General features: G+C 40.4%; 1 protein-coding gene across 6 annotated transcripts in view; it reads left to right on the top strand.

Annotated features, from left to right (window-relative positions):
• Nucleotides 1-222: 222 nt before the first annotated feature.
• cadps2 (Ca++-dependent secretion activator 2) overlaps nucleotides 223-26,280 on the top strand; it is a 117,498-nt gene continuing 91,440 nt past the window's right edge. For all 6 annotated transcript variants that reach the window (XM_053884984.1, XM_053884983.1, XM_053884982.1 and 3 more), the window contains exon 1: nucleotides 223-734. In XM_053884984.1, coding sequence (XP_053740959.1) covers nucleotides 372-734 — 363 coding nt within the window. In that variant the 5' untranslated portion in view covers nucleotides 223-371. The remainder of the gene's footprint in view (nucleotides 735-26,280) is intronic.

The following is a 26,280-nucleotide window of genomic DNA, read 5'->3' as shown; positions in this document are numbered from 1 at the left end:
TAGCTTTTTGTATCAATGTTTGTCTTTGTTTTGAAAGATGACGATTTGGCCGCTGACTCGCAGTGAGACCTCGTGTTCTGTGTTTGTTCGACTATCTTTGCTCGCAGCCAGCCACAGGTTGCGCACCTGTGCCTGTGTGAGGGCGCGCGCGCAGTCATTCCAGTAGGGCGGCACGCACGCACGCGCGCGCTTGAACCATGTTCAAACTCCGCCCTCCCAAAACTTCCCATCCCCGTCAAGTCACCGCTGCAGCGGCGACACTGGCTGCACCGAGAGCCCTCGAGGTCGCGCAGCTGGAGCAGTGAACGCCACGTCTACTTCACGGAGAAAACTTGAGCTATTCTGCTCTGACGAGCCGGGGTTACTTCACCATGCTGGACCCTTCTTCCAGCGAGGACACGGGCGGAGAGTCGGACCATGAAGTTGTGCGGGAAGCTCCACGAAAAGCAGCCACTTCGTCGGTGGGGAAGCGGGGAAGCGGCAGCCGGAAGAACCGAGCGGGAAGCCAGAAGCAGCAGCACAGACAGCCCGCTTCACCTGCAACAGCCACCGGGAGAAGTGCTAAAGACAGTAACGCTACCCGCGAAGACGAGGAAAGGACAGACCGCGAGAGGCTTCAGAAGGAGGAAGAGGAAAGGAAGATTAAACTTCAAATTTACGTGTTCGTCTTGCGATGTATCGCCTACCCCTTCAACGCCAAGCAGCCCACCGACATGGCCCGGCGACAGCAGAAGGTGAGTCTGACGGCATCACCTGTTGTGTGAGCCGAACTCCCTCAGAAAGTGAGCACATTTCTCACGATCATGGCCTTCCTCCGCGCAGCAGTGTACAAACAGCAGTCATTCAGTTACTTTTACTGTTGAATAAAGCCACTAAGCGATTCGGCTTGGTGGACGTGTTACAATAATATACCGTGTGGCCAAACCGTACTTTTAAGTTGAACGAGGATGCCACTGAAATGAATGAATGTTGTTTTAAACACTCATGATTTATATGTCAGCACGTATAGATTCACCAATGAAATGAAACAGGTAAGACCTTTGAATATAGCGTTAAATTCACATTACTTTAGAATTAATTCAGCGGATTTATTTATAATGGTGAAAGGGATTTTTTCCACCTCACATCAAATTCTAATACTGTGGCTCACCTGGCCTGAACCAGCTAGTGTGGAGTTTGTCTGTTGTGCAGGTGCTACTTTCTCCACATAAGGTTAATTGATTCATTCCATAATTGGTGTTGATCTCCATTTGGCCTCCTTCACAGTGGTGACCAGTCCAGGAAGTCCCCTGTCAGAAGGTTTTCAAAACACGATGCGTTTATCAAGTACCCAAATATTGAACTGGATTGTTTCTGCGCATTTAGACGCTGGAGAATGTCGAACCTGTTCTTCTCTTCAGTATGTAAGAAGATGATGGATACGGCATCAACATCAACAACACTGTCAATTGTTTTATTTGACCTTGTGCCTGCTTAAGAGGTTTTACAAGAGGGTGTGTCCATATTTTGGCTGACTTGAACCCTCTTACTACTCAACCTATAATTATAAATAATAAGCACAAACATGTAATTAATATTGTTTATCCAATATATTCTTAATCTAATATATATCTTCTGCAACATTTTGGTATAGGGCCACCCATACTCTAGGATTTTCATAGAGGGGGTTCTCAGCTTTATGACCTCAGTGCTCCCTCATAATATGAAATATGACTCCATCACGCATCAGTTCAGTCGTACTATCACCTTTAAAGGTAGTACCTTAAGGAGGACCGGGAAGGATGTACAATGCACTCTGCCTTGATGTTCCTCACTGTCAAAATTCGACACATCGCTGCCTCCACCCCCTGATAGAAGACAGACTCCGTATGTTAGGAAAAAACTATTTAAGATAGTTTATGGATGTATGAATGTATGTATTTCCCCTGCAATACTCCAGTGGACGCACTATTCTGCAGGATAGTTACCTTTCCTCTAGAATTGCTCTTGCTATTGTTCAGTTATTAAGTTATTTAGAGGGGCACCTATATACATGATGGGATGTGCAGAGAGTAGAAGAGCCAACTATTTGAAGTACTGGAGCTGGCTAATGTTTAAGAGCCAAATTATTTCATTTTTCTTCTCTGAAAATCGCTTGTGATTGATGAAAATATGTATACACATTGAGCAAATTAGGGATGGAGGTGTGACGCATATATGGGGTAGAGAGAAACGAGCATGACAGACCCTGGTATTGGCTTCAGAAACCACACACTAGTCAAGAGAGGAAATTGTGAAAGAATTAACTGTGTAGCCTCAACAACGCAGTTTGGTAACGCTAAGGTGGTCTCAAGTGCAGGCTTTTAGCTAGGATTTTGAAACAGGGCGTCCAAAGCCCCACCCTCAGCATAACACCCCACCCCCCAACACGCGATGTCAACAATTGATCACTTCGCTTTGTAAAAAAGAAGCTGTAAACATCTATTTGTACAAAAATAATTTGTATAACAAACGTTTACAAAGATGAACTCCTACAGCGAAATGCATCGACGCACAGAGCAGTTTTCTGCACGGCTCTGGGGGGAGGGAGGAGCTGTGGGAGTCGGCTTTGTGCCAAAAGAAAAACACCAAAATAGTCCTGATTGTAAGATATGAGTTAGTTTTGGAAATATATATACAGCGACTCATGAGATCTGGATAACGGCCAGATTCAGCCAGTAAACAAATGTGGCGACCACAATTGCCAAACTATGGCTACAGAAGGGTTGAGAATGGACGAATTTTGATCATGTTCGACGAAATTACCGAGTGATAACAGTCTTTTCTTGGAAACCAGTGTGATGACACTACGAGTAGGACAATTTACCGACACGAATAATCTGCCATTTACGGCGCCCTCCTAGCTAAAAGCCTGGTCATGCGCACAAAATGCAAGTCTCACAATAGATGGATTCATTCATTCGTTCAGTTTGAGAAGGAATGAATTATAATAAGGATACCAATTTAAAAGTTGCTTCAAGTTCTTTGATGCCCGTCGTCTTCAAATGTGACTTCAATATCAAGATGGAACAGTGTCAGTTTACTTGTATGTAAAGAATCTCGATATATATTTTTAATATAATACATTATTATTCACTTAAACATATATTTAATGAATCTATACAGTTCATTGACAATTTTATGTCATTTCACAAATTTTCTATTTCCGGTTAAACGTTTCTAAAGTATTACAATGGTCATTACAGCTGACGTTGACTGATCACCAGGTCCCCTCTTCCGAACACAATTACCTAGGGGAAACGCTGTAATTTCACTGTCAAATTGTGTTGCAGATGAAAGGAGAGCGCTGTCCGGTAATGTGGAGAACAATGACACTGTGTCCATATTGGACTGTATTGTCTGGTCATTTGGAATTGTGGATCGCCACAGAACTGTGGTTCTCCTGGTCAGGCGCTTGCAAATGTGCGTCTCATGATGTTTAATATCTATGTGACGGTTAGGTTGTTTTCTAAGTGAAAGTGAATATCTCCTGGCAGAAGGCAGACGTGGGAGGGGAATCCATGTTCAAGTGTAAGTTGGAAATATCAAACCCATGTCAAATTAATGAGACAGAATTCTGTCTGGACTCACTTATTTTCGCACTGGTCAGTTCTTGTCCTCCCTAGGTGCTGAATCACAGAGTGAATATATTAAAAGACTGAGCAACATCAAATCAATGTGTTGTTTCTTGGAGGAATTGGAGAATTTCTTGTGGGAGGCATAAAGAGTGTATGTTTGTTGAGTTGCCAGCATGATTCTACTGTGCTCTGCGTGTCAGACTGGGCTGCATGGCCACAAGGAATAGATAAGACGCTGAGGGAAGAGGTTAATTGCAAAGTTTTACTTCTTATTTGTAGTCATAGTTTAAGGGTTTTCTGGTTTGTTGAGTTTATTTTCTATATTAGTCAGGGCACACGAGAACCATGACATTGGCTCTGAACCTCTGCTGGAGCAAAAACGTCTGAGTGTGGACGTGGATGTTTGATGTTTAATTCAATGAGTCACCACATACTTGCTATATTTAAATTCATGATCCTCTTATATTAGCACTTAAAATGATGCTATGGATGACTAGTGTCGTGTCGATCTGCATTATTTTGCTGCTACAATTCTTTATTAGTTCGACTCTATACTAATCATATTCACAAATAAAATACATGTCAGATACTGTATGTGCAGCTTCTAACACTAACTCACAACATGTAACAAAAAACTGTTGTGAATCTCCGATCAAACATCTGTTTGTTGGAATCTTGACTGCTGCATCTGCATATCTTGACTTCTTTTATGATGTTGCATGTCAGCATCATAAACGAAGCTACAATGTGTTTTTTTTTTCTTGAAAAGTATTTTGATTCTACATCATCACTTGTGATTATTGTATAAGGGCTTCTCCCCAGGATTTTGTTCGCCAGCATTGGGGTTGTCTCTCATCAGGGTGTGGGGATCAGTGATGTGTCTGGGACAGGGAACACTAAAGCAGAGTGCATTATACATCCTTCACTGTCCTCTTTAAGTTCCTAGCTTAGAAGGTGGAGTCCTACTCGACCGATGGTGAGGGAGCACTGGCATTGGAGTCATCTAAAAAATGTAAAAATAAAATAAATTTGAAGTGAAATGAAGTTGATGGAAGCAGTTTTCAGGTTCAAGCATGAGAGGATTGTTACACATGGGCTACTTTTTATCCTCACAGGGAACTTGGTCTCTGGTCATTACTTTTTTGGGAAATAATCGCTCCTTTTTCAAATGACCAAAAATGACTGCCAAATCGAATTCAGGTGTAATGTGGGTATGAAACCCTGCCGTCACTCATGCTGGGAGCTTGGCTCTTAAAATGTGTCTGTGCAATTATAATTATTACAAATTTCCTGAATAACGTTGATAGGTTTGACTGAACCTTCTGTACAACATGCTGAAAACACACTTAATCACATACTATTAAATCTCATCTCTAGTCTTCATACAACTAAAGGAAATGTTCTCATCTCCACCTTTTTTTAATTTGCTCTGGTGCTATGGAAATGTCTCTTGAAAGACACATAGTGAAACTGTATTTAAACTTGCAACAGTGGCATGTCCAGTATGCGTTTAGTGTTAGCTTGCCAGAGTTTACAAGCATGATATCGGTTTTGCACAATATGCTTCCTTAAAACAAACCTGAGCTGACACTCAGTTGAGACGTGAATTAACACAAAATCTTTATTCAGCTTCATTTTCCTCATTTTCATCAGATGCCAATCTGAAAATCTTTGGCTTTTATGAATTATTTGTGGCAGGACTTGGACAAAAACCTGCCTGCCTCATTAATGCTGTCATCATTATTATTATCAACCGTCTCTGCTCCTCCATGGGTTTCTTGCTGTTGTCATGCTTGATTGGATGTGTGCTGGTTTTTCTTTGTTTGTTTTTTGTGCGTCTAAAATAGATTATTTACACATTGGTGTAAATGTTGCCGGTGAAGGACTCCCACGTGTAATGTCTATTTTTAATGTCACATTTTTATAGAATCAGAGAACGATGACAAAATAAGAGGGATAGGAAGGAGGTGTCTTCTTTGAGTTAGATTTTAATAAAGTTTTAATAATCAGTCATATTGCATCTATGGCAAAAATGAAAATCATGGCTATTGAACATTGTACCTCAGTATTAGTAAGATAAGGGTGCAAAGGGTTGAGAATCAACCTAATCGTATTCTGCAAAATTACCTGAAACATCCTTTTCAAGGAAACCAGTAGACTTCTAGTAGGGCATTATACAGGCACTGATCAGAAATTTAGGGCGTCCTGCTGAAAAGACAGGACGTCCAATTTTTCATATTTGCAGTACCCATTTATCTAAAAGCCTGGTCTGGAATGATCATAATACTGTTGTGCCAGAAGCATACTCTTTTGTAACTGATATTGTTGATCATTTAATTGACTAACATCACGGCTTAAATCAGAGCTCACAGAAACAGGGAAAAATAATCTTCATGTGATCTACTGTTGAGGTGTGAACTGGTCCTGCTGCTGGTCATATGAGAGCAAAGGATAGGATATGAGGTCATCTGAGGGATCTGTGCAGTGCTGTACCGAGGATGCAGCCGAGGATTGCTGTGTTGATGTGGGAGCTGAGTGTCTAGTGTCTGTATTCCAAAGTCACTAATGGCCAATGGCTGAGGGCTGAGACTAAAGAAAGAACTTGTGCCTTAAAATTGTGTGTGCACTTTTGTGTGCTGTAACAATTATTTCAATCCATTCTTTGAAATGTTCTTGCACAAAAGCTGGAATTTATAGCCGCGTTGTAAAACCTTTTGAAAAGACTGGGGGTGTGTTGCTTTTCACTTGTACACAAGATTGATTTCTGGTTATTGTGATGTTGTACGATATATTGAAAATGGCACATAGTGCCTCATGTCAGCTATAATTATATTAACACAAAAATATATTACATTAACACAACATATGTGTTATTGGCTGCATATACTGTATTATTGCTTTGAAAGGGAGTAAAAGTACAACAACTGACAGGAATACAATACAGCCCTTCATTCTAGTGGGATCGCTCTGCTAATGAAACACAGCAGGAAACCTAACGTGGGAGAAAAACCCATCTCAAATGAGCAAATTGTGTTAAAAAGCATTCCCTCTCACAACAAACCAAAGAGCTTATCATGTAATGACACTTCTGGGAGCAAGTTGTGTTGCGTTTGTCAATGTCGCGGCCACCACATAATTGGTTTACTTTTGCCAGTATGAGTGAAATAAGGTCTAGACATAAAAATAGATTTGAGATGAACTCTCCTGTTTTCTTGAGTTTCCCGCTGGATGGCGCCGCTGTGGAGGCGGAGTTAATGATGCAAGCTGGTAGTTTGTGTCATCCCACGCACATGCAGGCTTCAGCGAGTTCACTCTTCAGGGTTTCCCCTCCTGGAAAATGCATTAACCAAATGTGCTTTAATGAGAAAATGGAAACATGCTTGTTGCTTATAAGGACATAAATGTTTATATTCATTAATTACTATGTTGGTCTCCTGCACGTGAGAGACTCTTGAGTGGGGAACGGGCTGTTAAATAAAGACAACAAAGTCAATATTTGTATGATCTGTGGTGAGAAACCAGCATACATAGCTAGCAATGTCACAGTCTCAGTATGGAGAGTCAGACAATATTTTATCTGATACTGCTAGAATGAGAAGAAGTCGTAAATAGTGATACTAAAATTTTTGGTGCAGTAGTACTGCCACAGTTTTACAGAGACAGAAATGATAGAATCTGCCTCAGTTCAGTGTCAGATGCAGTGTTCATTTATACTAGGTTGCTCGAATCCCACAACTTTTGCAAACCGGGTCAAGAGTGATCAGTGGTCAAATGATCAGAATCAGGGGTCATAATCACTTGGCGTGGCCACAGGTGTATGAAATCAAGCAGAGAGAGTTTGGGAACAACAGCAACTCAACCACGAAGTGGTCGGCCATGTAAACTGACAGAGGGGTCAGTGGATGCTGAGGCACTTAGTGTGAAGAGGTCACAGACTTTCTGCACTGTCAATTGGTACAGAGCTTCAACTTTCATGTGGCCTTCAGATTAACCCAAGTACAGTACATAAAGAGCTTCATGGAATGGGCTTCCATGGCCAAGCAGCAAGTGCAAGCGCCGGATGCAGTGGTGTAAAGCAGGCCACCACTGGACCATAGAGCAGTGGTGATGCTTTTCCATTTGGCTGGTCTGATGGACGAGTTCAGAGGTTGCCAGGAGAACAGTACATTTTGGTCCACATTGTGCCAAAGGTGAAATTTGGTGGAGGAGGATTTATGGTGTGGGGTTGTTTTTCAGGAGTTGGGCTTGGCCCCTTAGTTCCAGTGAAAGGAGCTTTGAATGCTTCAGGATACCAATACATTTTGGACAATTCCATGCTCCCAACCTCGTGGGAACAGTTTGGAGCGGGGCCCTTTCTCTTCCAACATGACTGTGCACATAGCAAGGTCCATCAAGACATGGATGACAGTTTGGTGTGGAAGACCTTGACTGGTCTGCACAGAGTCTTGACCTGAAGCCAATAGAACACTTTTGGGATGAAGAGCGGAAACTGAGAGCCAGGCCTTCTCGATCAACATCAGGGTGTGACCTCACCAATGCGCTTTTGGAAGAATGGTCAAAAATTCCTATAAACACACTCGTCAACCTTGTGGACAGCCTTCCCAGAAGAGTTGAAGCAGTAGTAGCTGCAAAAGGTGGACCAACATCATATTGAACCCCATGGGTCGGAATTGGATGGCACTTAAGTTCATATGTGAGTCAAGGCAGGTGAGCAAATGCTTTTGGTAATATAAATAAATGCCTATTACAATCCATCACAATTCTTTAAGTCTGTAAAGTTGCTGCCTATGGTTTTGTGGAAAAAACTGAAGCGGGGAAACCAGCCGTGCAACACTGCCTTCTCTTGTTGACACAGTAGAGACATGCAGCACTCTTTTTGGTTGAGCATTTGTAGGAAAGCTGGTTGCTAGAAAAACTTTTCAGGGACGAAGAAACCAATAAACTCTCTGTCACACGAAGCTTTTTGCTTCATGTATTGTATGTATTGCCATAGTACAACCATCTTTCCTGGATGAAATTCTCCTGGATAAGATTAAAAGTACCAGTATATTTAATTTGTAAACACAAGGTTTTACGCTTGAGTGTCTGCAGGGAAAATATGCAAAATGTTTATTTCCTAAAGAAACTTGTGAGTCCGCTTCATACATAATGCAACTAAGAAATTAACATTTAAAAGCAAATTGTTGTCTGCTTTCAGAGCAGCTTTTCTGAAGTGATGACTTTCAAGATTATATGGAACTATATGGAATGTGTGTGTAAGAACTTAATTATATTTCCAGTTCTTAGTGAAGTGTGATCTACCAAAGTGAGGAAATTGTTGGGATCGTCTTGGTCCCATTTTACAATGATGCACTGACCCTCACTCACTGAGGAAACTTTATGCACTTTGCGCAACACATTAAATGCGCATGTCATCCTCTCACGCACGCTGACAGCAGGAGCGAACAACCTGGCTTATAGCTGAACTGGGGTGTGAGAATAAGAATCGCGATTTCCGTTTGCAACGATTCAGAGTTGATTTAAAAGGTCCTGAAATCTGATATGAAAAATACATGTATTTAAAAATTTGGTGTCCACAATTTTGCAACTACCCGCTATGTCCTGATGTCACCGCGCAGTGCATTCTGGAACACACACACGTACAGAAAATACCCAAACAAAGATGGCAGGACAGACACCCCGCTAAAAGCTGGAGTTTGGCATGTTTTGTCAAATGCCCGGAAACACTGAACTGGACACGCAAACATTGAAAAACTAAGATTCGGCTACGCAGAAACTGCGCCAGCTTGTATTGCAAGTCGTCACCAGTCGTGACCGCAGACACAGAGCTATCAGCTGCATGATGCTGTGCTTCACAGACAGCATAGCCTTTGAGTTTTTCACCCTAGAGACAAAAAGAACGGTCGCCGGTAAAGGCACTTTCTTCGGAGTTTATAAAGCAGACATAATAAATGTGAAAAAGACACTTGTCTATGTCACTTGCAGAATATATGATAGATCATGATCAGAAACGTTCCAAAACACATTGTCAAACATTTTGAATTGAAAAAACAATTTAAAATTGAATCATGGACCAAAAAGCATAATTGAATCGTATTTAATTTCCCCGCTGTGTGACTAATAAGGGCCATCATATCTATTCTATAAGAGTCACACGCTTATGCTCGACCCAGAATTGGTTTTAAACTTGATGCTCCTCTAATATGACCACACACCAGCACAGCAGAATATTGGAGTGTTCCTTGTCTGACCTGCAACACCAAACACTGCATCGTAGTGTTTGGTGTTGCAGGTGCTTCGTTGGATATAAACCATATGCTGAATCAAATTAATGCCCTCAAAATGTAAACGCTCAGCGTGATTACTGCTATGCAAAGTTCTCCCCATCACTTTAAGAGCACAGGACCCCCCTGCCATGGGATTTAGACCTCATACGCTGAGATCCTGACCGTTTTTCTCAACAAGTGAAGTGTGACTTGTAAGGTCGACTCTCCCTCACCCACACACTCTCCGTCTGTTGACCAGAACTCCACCATTTAAAGTATACCATAAAGGATGAGTAAGAAAGATGTAGAGTGCGGTCTTCCCCCCACCTCTCCGGAGATAATGATTGTTAATGATTTGTCGGGAAAGTACCACAGAACTGAAATGGGATTATGCAGAGCATGGTGATTTACAAACCATATGCAGACACGAGTATTATGTTATTTTTAGTGAAAATGTTTTCAACTATTTCAATTTAATTAATCTATATCTATAATCTATTCAAAAAGGTTCTTGGCTTAAATTGTCAATTTTTCTTTTCTTCTCTAGGACTGTTTTAAATACAAAAATTGTTTGGTTGGACTGACGTGACACTTGAAAATCACTCTCAAAATGAGCATCCAAATGGTGATTTTGTAATATTAAAATCATTATCATATCATTGATATCACCGCCCCCTTGTTACTGGTAAAACTGCTGTCAATAACTTTGGACAAACAATTGACTCCAAACAGTTCTCAGACACTTGGGCTGGTTGTCATTTACATTTCATTAACAACAATTAACATATCCATAGCCGCTTATTGCCTGCTATTATGATATTACGTCAACACAGACACCGCTGTTTCAGTATTATTTACTTGGTTGCTTACCTGTCCAGAAGGAGAGCTGCGAGCTATGAAACCTGTTTCAGACCGAGACAACCTCAGATGTTTAAAAAGGACCTGGCCTGCCGATGCAGTATGGAAGAACTAGAAATAGCATCAGCTGTTTGTGTTTAAGTCATTTGTAAAGTAGTCAAAATAAACAGTACCGTCAGCATTGTCATTCTATATTTGACTGATTTTATTGAGTCAGTAGTGACAGCTGAGAAAGGGAAATTGTCCCAATTTCTAAGTCGTACTTTGATATCCTGATGAATCCGGTGCATTTCAGTGATGTAATGTGGCTCTTTGATGGCATTTATCAGACCTCGAATCCCAGAATCCTAATCCTTCCAATCCATTAGCAACCTCATTATCTTTTTTTTTTTTTTTTTTTTTATAAGACTAATAGTAATGTTCCTGAAATGGCAGTGGGTCCGAGTGCATGTTTTAAATCTTCATCTTCTTTGTTTTATACATCAGTTTCTCTATAGAGATGGTTTCAATAAGTTTCCTTCTTGATTGGGTTCTATAGGATTTCCATGATGTCGTTGCTCTTCAATTTGTAACAATTCACTGTTATTAAAACTGAGTGCACATCATTCAACCCTAGGAAGTTGCTCCTTCTTGCCCAGTGTTGTCAGGTTATGCAACAGTAAAACCTGACAGGAATGCCTGATATCCATTGTTAATTGTCAGTGTTTGTTTAATTATTAAATGTCTGTTTATGCAATTTAGTATTTATTATCTGAGTATTATACTGAGTATATTAATTTATTATCTATCTTTATTAACTGTCTATTTTATATCTATTTACTTATATAATTAGTGTAAATATTCAGTGTGGGAATGCTTTGTGTTTTGTTTGCTGTTGCTCTGTTTGTATCTTTGATGTGTGTCTTTGATGTTTTTGTTGCCTTAGTGTCTTTGCTTGTTGCTGCTGTGACACATTGAATTTCCCCACTGTGGGACAAATGTAGGATGTCTAAAATAATCTTGAAATGAGAGCTACATCAAATTCTATAACATGGAAAAGGAATGGCAGGAAAATCTGGTGAATTGTGTTTTTTTGCACGCAGAAATAGTTTTTTAGAATCAAGACAAATATAATTTATAAAATTGAGATCAGGACCAAGCACAGAGTGTGTTTCAACATCTTTCGTGTATCTTCTTGTATCTAATCTTTTCAGCATTTATGGACATCTTTCACATGCAGATTCATATTTGGGTTGTTATCTTTAGTCAGAAGTGGTCAAAGAGAAACCAGCAGAAGGGAGGAAATCATCGAGTCTGATAAATGATAGATGCTACATTAAAACAGCTTCTGACCTTGTCGACTCTCCTAGCACCTCAAGGCTGCAGCAGCCATGTGGTCTGGCTGTGAGGTTGTTTTACATATATTTTTTTATTTCGAGACATGGTTGTAATGAAACACTGCCTCACTGGTAACATGTCGATGCCTGCATTTATTTATTTACCAGTGAATTGTAAATACTGACACGGCGAGGAAACCACCCCCCCACCTCCTGTGTATTCACACTCATCGGAAGTATCCGGTCTTCCCCCGGTGTTTCTGTTTTTGTCTTTTCTCATTGGGCACTAGACAAATCGAACGAGGAACCCTTGATAGACACAGAAACCCCCTTCTGGTGAAAACCCACGCGCGTCTAATCCCCTGGCAGCTGTTTATTACACAAACAAGATAAACACAGCCTCCTCCTGCCTCTCCGCCACTGAAGAAGACTCCTCTGCTGATGCGGAGGCTTGTTTTTGTTGCACTGGACTTTATGTATGTATATATTTATTTATTTTTTTGGCCCAGATTAGCTGGAGGCGACTTCCGTCCTCCTTTGTCATCTCTCCTTCTCATGTCAGACTCCTGGAGATGGAGCTCCTCGCTAGTCGTTATGTAAGCAACACCACTACCACCTCCTCGAGAACGGATTTCTCACCAGCGCACTCTGAGAACAGCCTGAGAATGTGAGTCGGCTGACCTAAGGTCAGAGACATTTTAGATATTTTGATTTGATTCACCGTTTTCATCACATCAGGTTTCAGTCATTGCACAGTAACATTTATGAAATTTGCGATTAAATTAGAGCTGGCAAAAATTTGGATCAGGAAATGGTTCAGAATTGCATTTTTGGGTTTCTGTCATGTAAGTATGCAAGTATGTAAGTGTGGAGTACCTCAGCTCATGATCATGGTATTAGTTGTAATTTTAACGCCCAATAATGACATTAGTAGAGAGACTCTGATTGTATTTGATATTCTGCGCTACCCCGTGCAGCGTTACATTATGGTGCTGTTAGTTACTTCCATTATGATGCTTCAACTATCGCGTGGGGTCGGGGAACATAAATCGCGCGATAAACGAGGAATAACATGTTTGTTCATGTTCGTTCAAAGAAAAAACATGATTTCAATGGTTCCAATGGCATCAGTGCCCTGCATCAGCAAGTTCTCCAATTTCAGAACTCTTACTTGTACTCGGCCGGGAAGAAAGATATATCGGGACATCCCTAGTTTGGAGTAATGCCTCACCACTGTCCTTATTGTTGTCCCATGCAGCTAGCTAACTAACTAACTAACTAACCCTGTGATCTGACGTCACCCAGAAGTCATGTCCAATGTGGTGTTGAATATGGTATTGATTTCATGTTCAGACTCCCAACATTTAATGGTGGTGGTTCAGAATGATGTAAACAGATTTAATGAGAGTTGTAAGTCTTGAGCAGACGTTAGCCAAGCCTGTAAATCCTTTTGCTCTTGTCAGGTAAACCTTCATTTATTAGAGGAATCGTGGATTTTCTTTTAGTAGAAGTTGAATCATGGATCTCGCTGCAGTGTTGAGGCCAGTGTCCTAATCAATAATTAAGATAGAATAATTTCATATTTTTTGTACACTAGCCCTCCTGTTTTTTTTTGTTGTTTTTTACTTTCACACACAAGTTACGAGCTTTAACACAAAACAGTCGCAGAAAGCCGATGTAATCCCCAGTTCTCCGGAGGGGGCTGATATTTATGAGTCATTATAAATAAATAGGTATTGACAGGTTGAGCAACCCACATAATGTTCTTGCGTGGCAGCTGGATCTGTAGTTCCACTCAGTGCTTCTGGTGACTAATGATGTCCCTTGAGGCGTCTCCACTTCTTGTTCCCGTACTCAGTCTTCCTTGAAGGATGTCTTAAGCTCTGTATCACAGACAAAGTGCAGATGTGGAATTTGAGAGGTCTCTCTTTACTGAATTCCTCAACTATTTGTCATATAACAAAGTTTTCATTTCTGCGACGGTTAGCAGCTGTTAAATGCCAAATGTTGTCAGTGCCAGCTTTCTGCATACTTGATATTGTCTTAATAGTCATTGTTGTAATTACTAGCCTGAAAATCCGAAACTGTAGAACATGTAGTATCCACAATCCTGGCACTCCCTTTCATGTATGTTGCTGTAGTACACTGATGAAAAAGCTACTATGTAACCAGAAAGTCACAGCGATTCACTCTTTCCACATTTTATGATGTTACAACTTTTTTCCATGACTCCACACACAATAGCCCATAATGACGTTCTGTAGACCTTTGAGACAGGATTGTCTTTTGGTACAGAAAATATTTCAGATGTTTCGGAAAGCACACTGACCTTCTTCTTTAATGGAAGGTTTAATGAAAAGTACAGAAGCACCAGGACCCCAATTAGTTCTGAGGGCTGCAACTAACTAACTATTATTTTTGTTGTTGACCAATCTGTACATTATTTTTTCAATTAGTTGACTAACCATCATCACCTTTGTTTGGACCTATTTTAAATTTCTGTTTAACCTAAAGTTGCTTAAATCATCTCACTGTGATACGCTGACACCATACATTATTAAACCAGTATATTAAAATAATGACACATGTATCAACCCTGTGAAGCGTAGACCATGAAACAGTTGACAGAGCTCCAGTTCTTTAAAACGGAAGTCTTTATTGGTCCTTGAGAATGATTTAAAATCACCAATGTTCATATATGTATCTCATATAAAATTTCTGATCAACAGCCACATCAAGAGGTCTTATTTAAAAAATAATCTAAAACTAAGTGTTCAGTGTAGCTCCCTGGTTCAGTTCTGGTCATTATTAGGAGGAGGAGAGAGACTCTACTGTACATCACTGTTAATAAAAAAACAAAACGCTCTAGTAGCGCAGATGTGACGTGTCGGACATCAATAAAAACAAATCAATCTCCTCTTAGAAGTAGTAAGCTCCGAGCTAACCGACATGATAGGAGGGTATGTCACAGGCCAAACACGGAACACTCTTTCATCATTCTACCACGGTTTTGAAGTGTTTTGCTCATCCATAAGACAGGTTGTATTCGCAAACAAAACGAAGCCAGACCTTTGAACACTATGACTGGTTGCTGCTCGAGCTCCTCCGTGACTGTGACTGCAGCGGTCAGCCGAGGTGGAGGAGGTGGTGACGCAGAGCCAGGGGCGTGCAGCGACGGCAACGTTTTAGTTTGACCTCAGTTAGGAACCAATTAAAGAAACAGAAATTAGCGTATCTTAATGGTTCAGAGAATGTGATCATTTCTCACTGCTTCTGAATAACAACCAGTTCTCAATTCCCGTCCTGCGGCTCGTGTGTGTTTACACCAACCGCAACACGACGCATGGACGCGCAGATTTTGATGTTGACAGATTTTTATTGTCGACGTTATCGATGACATCAACTAATCATTGCAGCCCCAGTTCTGACCTACAGGCTGAACTGAGCAGTCTGGTCCTGTCATGATGGTGGTTGGAACTGGCTAATACTTGACAGCATGGACAACAAAGAAATGAATAAAGAGGAAGCGAGTGATGGATGGGTCAAAATCACTTTGTCTTGTGTTGAATGCCTCCTGGTCGTTCACCAGCCGACCGGGCAGCGAGTCGGGGAGTCATTGCTGCCACGGCTGAAGTGGAGGATTGTATTGCCAGATTTTCATGCCTCTTCAGGAATGGGGTCTTGGGTTGCCAGAATTTTGTCAGTGGTTGAGCAAAGCTCATTTCACCTCTGTGGCACATATTTGTTTTTAAAAAACACTTTTTATAACATGCCGTTGTCAATTAGATGCCAAAATCATCGTTCAAGCGGCCTTGTGGTGCTGTGTTCGCTGTTCACCCAAATATAACCTGGTGCTTGCAGCGTTATGCTGTTGAGATGTTCTTCAGTGGCAGGAGCTGGGATACTACTCGGGATAGAGGGATACGTCAATCGATATATGCAGAGACATCTTGGGTGAGAAACTACTCCAGAGTACTCTTGACCTCTTACTGGGGTGACAGTCCGTCTTTCATCCGCACAGTGGCCCGAGGCACAAAGCCACGTTATGAAAGGAGCAACTTCAGAACAGTTCTGTGACTGTCCATGAGCGCCCCTAGCAAAGTCCAGTTAGATATCGCTGGCTTGACTTGAGCCTGCTCTTCTTAAAAAGGAATCATCATGTTGAGCAATGGATTAGATTTTTTTTTTCCAATACATCCACAGCTGAAATTACTAATCATAAACACAAATGCTAACATTTAAATAACTTCTATCGTGTCTATAATGTCTCCTGAGAGAATCTATTTTAATAGAATCAACATCAAATTCTGCATACTCAGCACTGGTATGTCGTATGGTCCACCAGCATGACATATGGTGAATTAGTTACGTGTTCAAGCTCCAAGAAAATTCTGTGTAAGAATCCCAGCCTCTCTTTCCAAGACTTTTTTTTATGGAAACCTTTAGACTATTTTCACACCATCAGTCACCTTTTTGACATTTTGCTTCCCTGTGTATTTAAACGATAAGAATTGCTTCCTGCTTTACATTCTGATGTATCAGCATCTTGTATGGGTCTCTCGGCTTGTGCTGGTTGATTTATTTGCATTAAATTTCGATTTATGTGTTTTCACCCTCCCGACAGCAAGGCACTGAATATTTCACTGGTGGTTGTCATCTTTTTTTTTTTTTTTTTTTTTTTTACCTCAAATTACTTCTTTCTTCAAATGTTTACAAGTTTCCTTTCAGAGATTGATAAATGATGGACATTTCAGCTTTTCAATGTCAGTGTCTGTCACTCACTGAAAAATTTAAAGGTTGTGCTAACTAAAAATGAACAAAATTAAGATGATGGTTTGTAGGGTTGCAATGATTGGTTGTCGTCGATGTGCCATGTTGCTGTTTGTGTAAACACACAAGTGAGAAATTATCAGATTCTCAGGATTCATTAAGATATGTCAATTTCTATTCCTCTTATTGGTTCCGGACTGAGGTACGACTCCAACTCACTGCTGTCGCTCCGCACCCCCGGCTCCGCGTCACCACCTCTGGCTGACTGCAGCAGTGACAGTCACCGAGGAGCTTGAGCAGCGACTGGTCGTCGTGTTCAAAAGTCTGGCTTTGTTTTGTTTGCGAAGGTAACATGTATTTAGGATGATCAAACATCGACATCATAGGAATAATTATGAAAGAGTGTTCCGTGTTTGATCTGCGACGCCACACACCCTCTAGCTTACTGCTAGCATGTCGGTTAGCATGGAGCTAATTGTTGTAATTGATTTGTTTTTAATGAAAATTCGTTAGTTGCAGCGCCAATGGTGTATTCAACTTTGAGTTCAGACACGTCTTGCAGTTCATGTTCTTTTTCTCAACATTTTTTATCTTTGATCATCATCATAGTGTAACCCTAAATTATGGCTCAACGACATGGACGTAATGCTATTTCTCGATATTTCACGCCCGATATCTCTAGAGAATGATTGTGTGACTTTAGTAAAAAGAAAGTATTTTAAAAATAAGTTGCTGCGCTGTTATTATTAATAGTAATAACCTTAATTTACTCTTTATAGATACACATATAGATACAGGTATCCCTACTACTTATTTATTTATATTATATCCAACTAATTTCACTGCAGTTATACACCTCACTTAAAAGAGCAAAATTACGATCAAGTTAACCATCAACCTTTGTTTCAGTTAATGCATTATCACTATATCAAATTGGTTTATTATTTATATAGTATCAGAGTATTCTCCACTCTTTATATATACACAAAGCTGTCAATGTGTCATAGCTGGGTGCGGGAGCAGCTGACAGGAATTATTTGGAATTAAATCGCAAGGTGCAGGAGTAACTTCTTGCAGTAATAGTTTGGGGATAAATTGTTTCAGTGTTTGTGCGCTAACATCATAAAGACTGGCTGAACAAGAAGAACGAGTAGGATGTGGATTAAACCAACATCCAACCAATTTCCCCGGAGAACTGCACCCCGGACAACCCTGGATCATATTGGTGGTGTTAAATCAGCATGTACAGCCCCAGAAGGGGGTAACCACGATAAGCATCATCTACGTGGATCCTTGTACTAGTTTGTGGTATACAAAGCCTCAAGGTATTGTGTGACTTGGATCTGAAAATAAACATGTTCCTGAGTGTATTTCTGATCCCTTCAAGACCTCTGTCTGCCGAACCATTCGCCATATCCTCATCATCTGTTTCCCCTCTTACTCTGACTGGATTGGTGGAGTTCCATGTCCATACATCCTCTATCCCGTGTTAAAGGGAAATGAGCATTCCCTACCAATGCATATTTTCTTTTTTCATCAAAATATCGAGTTCACTGACAAGGGCAAAATGACATTTGTCATGTGTATCTCTTCTCGCTTATTGTTTTGTGTGAGCTTCGTTCTTGCCCAGTGTTTATGTTCCTTGACCTCTCTTGTTATGAGGTTTTGCCGCACAACACATCTTAAATTCTATTACCAGTCGTGCCTTTTACAGTTGGTAGTTGAATTATTTATTTCGTATTTATTTGATTTTATTGCCTATAGAAGACTATAAAATAAGGTTGTTGTTTTTAATCACTATTCTACTGTGCATCATTTATACAGGGTGTTGCCATGGTCACTGGGAGTTTCATTTCTGTATGATTTCAAAAAGTCATGTGACAAAACTGCTTATCATCAAGGAAATGTGATTTTCTTTGTATGGAACTATTTAAAAAATATTTATGTAAAGCAGTTCCATGCGCACACATGTGCGAGACCAGATTGAAACTGAGAGTTGTTTTTATGGAAAACTGTCCGAATTTGGTACCCCAAAGCGCCTCTGCTCACAGCTGATAAAGGTGTGCACATCCAAAAACACACATGCACAGTGTATACTCTGCTTTAAAGGTTGGAATGAAGAAGTGCGATTCTGAATTATTCGCTTGATGTCTGATTTGTATCCCCTGTAGAGCAAAATTACATGCCGTCTCCAGTGATCTTGTGCAGATGATAAGGTAAATTGTCAAAAATGTTGTGACAAAAGTATTTAAGTAAGTAACATTGCATTTATTTAGAAAAATTGCAAGAAGCTGTAGGTTTTATTTCAAATCTATATCATTCAAAAAGGATTGCTAAATAGCACAGGACAAAAACATTCCAATACTTGCAAAAACTCTACATTTGCTTCCATCGACCGCTTCAGGGCAGCTGTGTCTTACAGTTCCTGCCCTGGTGGGATTATGGTATGAATGAGTGATGGCTTGATATCAATTTGTCTGTGAAATACATATTTAATATGTATTTAATATGAAAGGCTATTATTTTACTGAAACATCAGGTTGGAATAAGTTACATTTATGAAGTAGCGAACTCTTAAGGTCTCCCCAGTGATGAAGAGGCAATAAGCAAGTGACAATGAGGAAGAGCTTCCTGGAATTGAAGACTGAGACACACATTCTCTTCCCTGCGCAGCTGTGGGTTAAGTTCATAGAGGTTCGTGTGGTAATCTACAGAACACCAGAGGAGGCTTTCCATGCTCACTGCCACAACAACAAAGGAAGCAAGCAATGAGTAATGAGTATGATTGACTGAGAGTTACATGATCAGAAACCTTCTTAAGCCATAAATAATGGTCAACCGTCAAAAAGATCCATGTTTCACTCGCATATTAAGGTGATCAGCATCTGTTCTATTACCTACAGGACTCTGGAAATCAAAATGGACTTCAATAAGACCGCCTAAATCTGTCTGGGGAAAAAAAATACAAAAACAGGCACTATACAAATTGTTCTCTCTGCGCCTTTTTGAGCTCTCAGATCAAGTTAATGACTTATATGGGTTTTTGATGTGCGATCGAAATAAATATTCAATTCAATTCAGTCCAATGACCCTAACTCCTTCCTAGGCTTTTATTTTGAAACAGGGCGTCCAAAGCCTTGCCCCCAGTCATCTAACCCCGCTCTTAGCCCATGCACCTCTCAACACACCATGTCAATCACTGACTAAACAACTTGCTTTGTAAAAAAAAACAGGCTGCAAACATCTATTTGTACAAAAATAACTTTAAACAATAACACTCTCAGGTGCATGGGTCTCTTGGGCAGTTGTTTTGCTGACCCCGATAAAGAAAAAAATCTTTCCCTTTATACAAGCTAAATGTCTACAGTTTTGTTCATCTTCTTTTATATATTTATGCAAGATAAGCATACAGTTGTATCAGCATTCATTCGAAATGAATATATATGAAGACTTGCCTCTTAATTTTGATCAATGTTAAACTATTTGCCTCGATTCTACCAGCGCAGTGTGCGGTGCTGCGAACTGCACCGCTCCCCAGCTCAGCTCACTGCACGGCACTGGGGAGCAGGGAGGGTGAGCTTTGTGCCAAAGTAAACGGCAAAATACCCCCTGATTAAAAAGCTTTGAGTTAGTTTTGTAAACGATTGTTTAAAGTTTGGAACTTATCTGTGGTTTCCTCCTGTCACAACTCGCAACATATGGATAACCGCAAGATTTTGACTTTAAAGAAATATGATAGCCAAGCTATGGCTGTGAAAGGTTTGAGAATCAGTGAATTTATATCATATTTGGCGAAATTACCAGGCGGAAATCCCCTTTTCATGGAAACCATTGTGATGACACATTTAGGGCGGCCATCTTTTAAAGTTTTGCAGCTCACCGCGTCCTCAGGCTGCCCAGACACCCTCCTCGCTAGAAGCCTGCTCCCTCCACTTGCAGAGACACCCCTACGCTAGGGGGAAAAAATCCTGGGGAGAACCCAAAATCTGTTGCGTTGTCTTTAGCAATATGCGTTGTCCTGCTGTTCATTTGCCACTGCTGCGGTTGACTTGCTTGCCTTGCCGCCTTCACTCTTTGTATCACAGTATGTCTGATCTGGCTATGTGTGTTCCCTATTGGAACTGCATGTTGTAGTTTTCATAGAAATATAAATAACTTTTGATGTCATAGTTGTGCTGCTCATGAGACTGACTTGGCCTTTGCTGGCGGGCCCTCGTTGTTTGGTCTTTGATTGTCTCCGCAGCAGAAGTCTGTCATTGTGTCAGTCACCCAGTGAGAAGTGTTCGTCAGAGCTTGTTTCTCTTCATCATCTCCTCCTCCCTAATTATCATCTGTTGCTGTGACACTTTTCCTCTGAGTGGAAATGACTCATTTCATGGTCTTGTCCCAATTCACGTTTTATTTTTGTCAGAACTGATCTTGTGAAAGTTTCTCTGTATTTAGTTTATGTACTGTGCTTTAATTTGACACTTCTGATGATTGACTGCTGTTTACTTTCCTCCTAATAACACGGTCATGAATTAAGTCAGTGACTGCTTGCTGGTCAAAGAAGTTTACTGTTCACAGCAAGTACACACATCATGGCGAATTGTCCGGCTGTCCATCACTCTGCCAACAACAAGGCCTAGTGAGACACTTTCGTCTTCCAGTCTCTTGTCAGTAATGAGGTGGTGGTGGTGGTGATGAGGGGATCTCAGTCTTTTCTAAGGGAAATAATCAGTTACTTGTTTAATAATGAAAAAGTTAGATTAAAGTTACATGTCAAAGTTAAACCATACAAAAAATATATATTATGTGGTACTGTATGAAGTATAGGGTCCTATAAAATGTTTTTTATTTCCCAAACCTTGTTTTTTTTTATTTTTATTTTTGGGAAAATATCCACCTGATTCACCTAATTTGTCCTGAGACAGAGGTGGGCAATATGATGACATAATTCATCAACAATTTCAACATGTTGATGATCTACCAACGTGAGGAGATTGCATGGATTCAGTCACATTTTTTCTATACACCATAGATCTATGCTGATGCAATAATTTGTTCATCAGTCGCCCATGGTGCTCCTCTTCTCACACACTCAGCGAAGAAGCCGTTCAAATACGTAATGTTGTGCCTCTAACTCGACCACAGACCTTCACGACGGAATGATGGAGTGCACCTTGTCGGAACCACAACGGAAAAATCTGTCTGCACAGGAGCGCTAACAGAGCTGGCTAACGCGATGTATCATTTCAAAACTTTGTTGACACTAGTTAACTGTTAAAGTTGCTCCATGGTTTAAAAGTGCAAAGTGCATGCAAAAATATCCAGGTGTTGGTTGCTAAATATTTTCACATATTGAAAGGGATTTTCTCCAGTACTTTTGACGATTGGCTTGAGCAGAGGCACCGTTGGTGGTGGCCTCTGGATTTTTTTCAGTGAATGAAGCGTGCCATTGCTTAACAAAGGTTGAAAAACACTGTACTCAAGACTATAGGCCTTTTGTGCAAAGTCAATGCCGACTGTTACCGCAATTTAAAGAAAAATAAATCTTCTAAAAATTCTGTACTACAGTTGAATACTTGACAATTTGAAACAGTTTTTAATTAAATAGTAAACATGAAAGTAAGTAAGAAAGTGTTTTTTTCCCCCTAATTTAGTATGTGTTATGGCGCTCAAATAAGTTCAGAGAGTCAAAGAAATAGGTCTTGATATTTTTTGCTGAACGGGGACAAGTACTGAGAGTTGAGTATTTGCTAATACAGAGAACCGATATATTAATAAGACATTTGAAAGTTTCACCTGGGCAATTATGCATATCCTGATATGTAATATGTAAGACCCTAGTGCTGCCTACTGGTTTACAATACAGTGTTCTCTCCTTTGTTGTGGGGGTGGTGTTCCATAGTAATATAACTCTGGATTAACTCGGGCTAGCACAGACTCATCTGTGTCTCATCTTGAAATGAGATGGAATGAAATGGCTGTAGCTGGAGTTCATCAAAGATGGCGCACCTGCTTTTCAACAGTAAAATCTGAATAACGTCCACTTTTCACGGTGAGAGTTGACAGCTCTGTAAAAACCTGCAATGCTCTAAATCCGTGGAAAGTAGCAACGGATGACCGTATGGGGAATCGGGTGCTATCGTGAGCCAGTATTTGGCCATGAGAAGTATGGCAAAATAGGCCACAATCAGTGCGAGTACTGGTGCTGGTATCCCTAGTAACATCCCCTAGTTTGTGCTATAGTTTTAAGGTGACAGCGAGAAAAACAGCACGTGTTCAAGTAGCTGTAGTGCTATCTTTTTCAAAGGGACAGCATTATAGTCAGTTAAGGACAATATTGGCCATCTGTATGGTACTAAAAGCACACATGCTATTTTGTGAAAGTTTATTTCATCGTTGTCAGATATGCCTTTAACATAAGCATCTCTGAATCACCTTGTTATAAATCTCTGTGCTGCACTTTTCCCCCTCATGCAATACATTGATGTTACGTATGATCAATTGATTCAAATGGCCTTCCAAGACATGCCGAGGCAAAGCTTCCGCTTCTATTTTTAAACCACCACTGGTGAAGTCACTGTCGACATTTCCATTCCCAGTGCCACTCTTGATTCTCATCTCTTCTCTCTGTACCTCTTCCAGCCTCCTCTTTGATTTTCCCACTCATTTGTTTTTGTGCTGCACTCCGCCAGTTAATTCATTCTTCTGCTGTATCCTGGTGACCAGCTCTATCCTTCCGTCCCACAAATAGCATTTGTGTATGATTTGGAAGAGGAATTCTCAGTTCAGTGCCAAAGGGTTAGGGGCATCTTTTTCTATTTCTTTTGGCATCTCCCTTCAGGGGTGGCCACTGCGGATCATCCTTCTCCATCTCCCCCTGTCCTCTGCTTCCTCTTCTCTCAAACCTACAAACCTCATGTCCTCCTTCACCACCTCCATCAATCTCCTCTTTGGCCTTCCTCTCCACCTTCCACCTTCCTCTCCACCGTCAGTTTGAACCTCAACATCTTCCTACCAATGTTTCACAGACTGCTCTGCCAGTTTTATTTAGGGGTTAAATTGAGTCGTTTGTTGCCCACAATGTATCTCATATCTCTTAACAGTTACCTTTAACTATGGAGCCATCTGGACACATTTCCTCGATGCTATTGAAGAAATATCAGAAATAATGTAAATAATTGATTCATAAATTATTTAGTCATGTTCTATTCTCGAAATCAAAATACAAAGTGTCAGTCCCTCGTCTAGTGTGATGAAAAACAATTCTCTCTCCTAAAATGGTTTCTTTTCATTGGCATGATTGAGGATTTCACTAATTCTTTGACAGAATCTGAATAATTTTTATTGGTCCCTAACTGATGCCGGCTTGTAGCATTAGCGCTGCCTGTGTGAGCGTGTCCATGATCAGTGAACCTTAATTGGGACACGGAAGAAAGCACCAGCATCTGTGGACCCTGCATGTGTTGATATGAACCAAGGCAGACATCTGCATCAGAGGACCTATTAGGACCACTCCATCTAATAAAACAAAACACCGATCCAGAGACTAAGAGTCGACCAATGTCATTATCAAAAGTTTCCTGCGTTAAAAATATGTTTAAAACTACAATCGTGAACCAAAGTCCACCAAACTCTCCACAGCTGTCACACGCTGGTTTCGGATGTCATGGAGCATGACGAAGCTTTATACCACTGTATTATTATTTAATGCAAATGGTTTTCTCAATGATGACCTGAAATTATTTATTTTATCTGTCAAGCTGTCACATCCACATGAAGGATCTGTCCATATCACTGAAACTGCATGTGTGACTTTAAAAAGGATTTCATTTGAGAAGGTGAATCACAGTTTTGGTGACCACTGAAAACGGACGAAACGGACGTGGTTGTCCACTGCCGTTGTTTATAAAGGGAGGAAGTGTTTACCTTCTGGGTGTGATTACTCTCGATTTCAGAACTGCTCTGCAGTCTGCCTGCTGAAGATAAGACTGGCAGGAAGTTTCTCAAATGACTTGCAGGTATATGATCAGTCAGGTGTCATGACACTTATTTCTCCAGGATGATTTTAGATTTCTGTGTGAAATTCAATTTACTTTTGTGTGACTTAACAACTATGAATTCCCCAAAACCCAAGAACGATAGCAAGTGGATTTACATTATTTGGAAAACGTAACTCTCCATTGACAGTCTAGATTTTTGTTTTTGGTTTCTGTTATTGAAATTAGTTAGGTTTGAATTAAGATCTCAATTTCTTGAGGCATGATGACTTTATTTTTTTATTTTTGAAAAATACTAAAACTTAGCAGGCATGAGGCAGCAATTATTCAATCAAAGGGACAACTAAAACATTTATTTCAATGAGAGAGTACACTGTCTGGTGACGCTATGGCAGGTTACGTCGGTGCCAATCGCACGTTGCAAGGCTCCAAGTGCGAGAGCACAAGGCAGAAGCTGTTGTCTTCCACCACTGAGAAAGGCTGGTCATCTAGCCAGATGGAAATAATTATTTTTTGACTTATTTGCTTAGCCTGGTTACTGTCTACTGTTGCTAAGTGTGGGCAATGTTGACTCTTGTCTGACTGGTGGTGGGTGACTGGTGCGGTCTTTCATTGTATACTGTCAGCCTCGGAAATTTGCATTACTCTTTGAATGGTTAATTCCACTTTCCCCGTGGTGTTTTAATATATGATGCCATTCTTTTTCAAAGAATTTGGCCAATAATCAGTGTTTGATCATCATTAATAGCATCACTAATAGTTTGCGTGACATAATTTTGGGTACCTGGTGGGAATAATGGGGTGCCGTTGAGTGTAGGGAGCCCCACCATGTGCGTCTTGACCTCTTTGGTGAGTTTTTGCTGGCTCATATAGTGGAAATAATTGCCTGGATGGGGATCAAGACAAGAGTGATGGGCCTATGATCTGTGCAAAAGGGATTGGGATTTATTTCTCTGTCACAATCTGCGTAGTACTGTGATGTAACTATGCGTATGTGGCGTATCACTTCATTACTCTCACTTCTTTCTTTGTTGCTCAGATGAACGCTATTCATTTTTTAAATTGTCTTGTATCCCTGGGCTAGTTTTTTTGTTAGGACAGTTTGTAAAACCTTACCCATACCAATTCTTTACTTTATAAATATTACAAATAATTGATGGATTCCAGTCAAGATTCTAACAAACTACATTTCCGCGGAAATTTCCAAGGAGATATTGTTGGCTGGTATTTAATGTTATCCATTCATTCTTCATTATTATATCATTATTTTTAAGTGCAATATGAACATAATAACGAGACGCATGCCAAGACGGAGCACAGTTTAATTTGTCTGTTTTTCATGCATGCACGTACTGTACAATTCTTCTGTCCAGTGCAGAATATGACTGACTTGGTAAGATCTACATCTTACAAGATCTGTTGTTTGTCTTTTTTAATGAAATGGAAAGAACTGAGAGACTTGATTTGTCCTCAAGATATCACTGTTTTC

Source organism: Synchiropus splendidus, chromosome 14, assembly GCF_027744825.2.
Source record: "Synchiropus splendidus isolate RoL2022-P1 chromosome 14, RoL_Sspl_1.0, whole genome shotgun sequence".
NCBI classification, from domain to species: Eukaryota; Metazoa; Chordata; class Actinopteri; order Syngnathiformes; family Callionymidae; genus Synchiropus; species Synchiropus splendidus.
The sequence above is the reverse complement of the archived record's forward strand: the minus strand, read 5'-3'. Positions and strand labels throughout refer to the sequence as shown.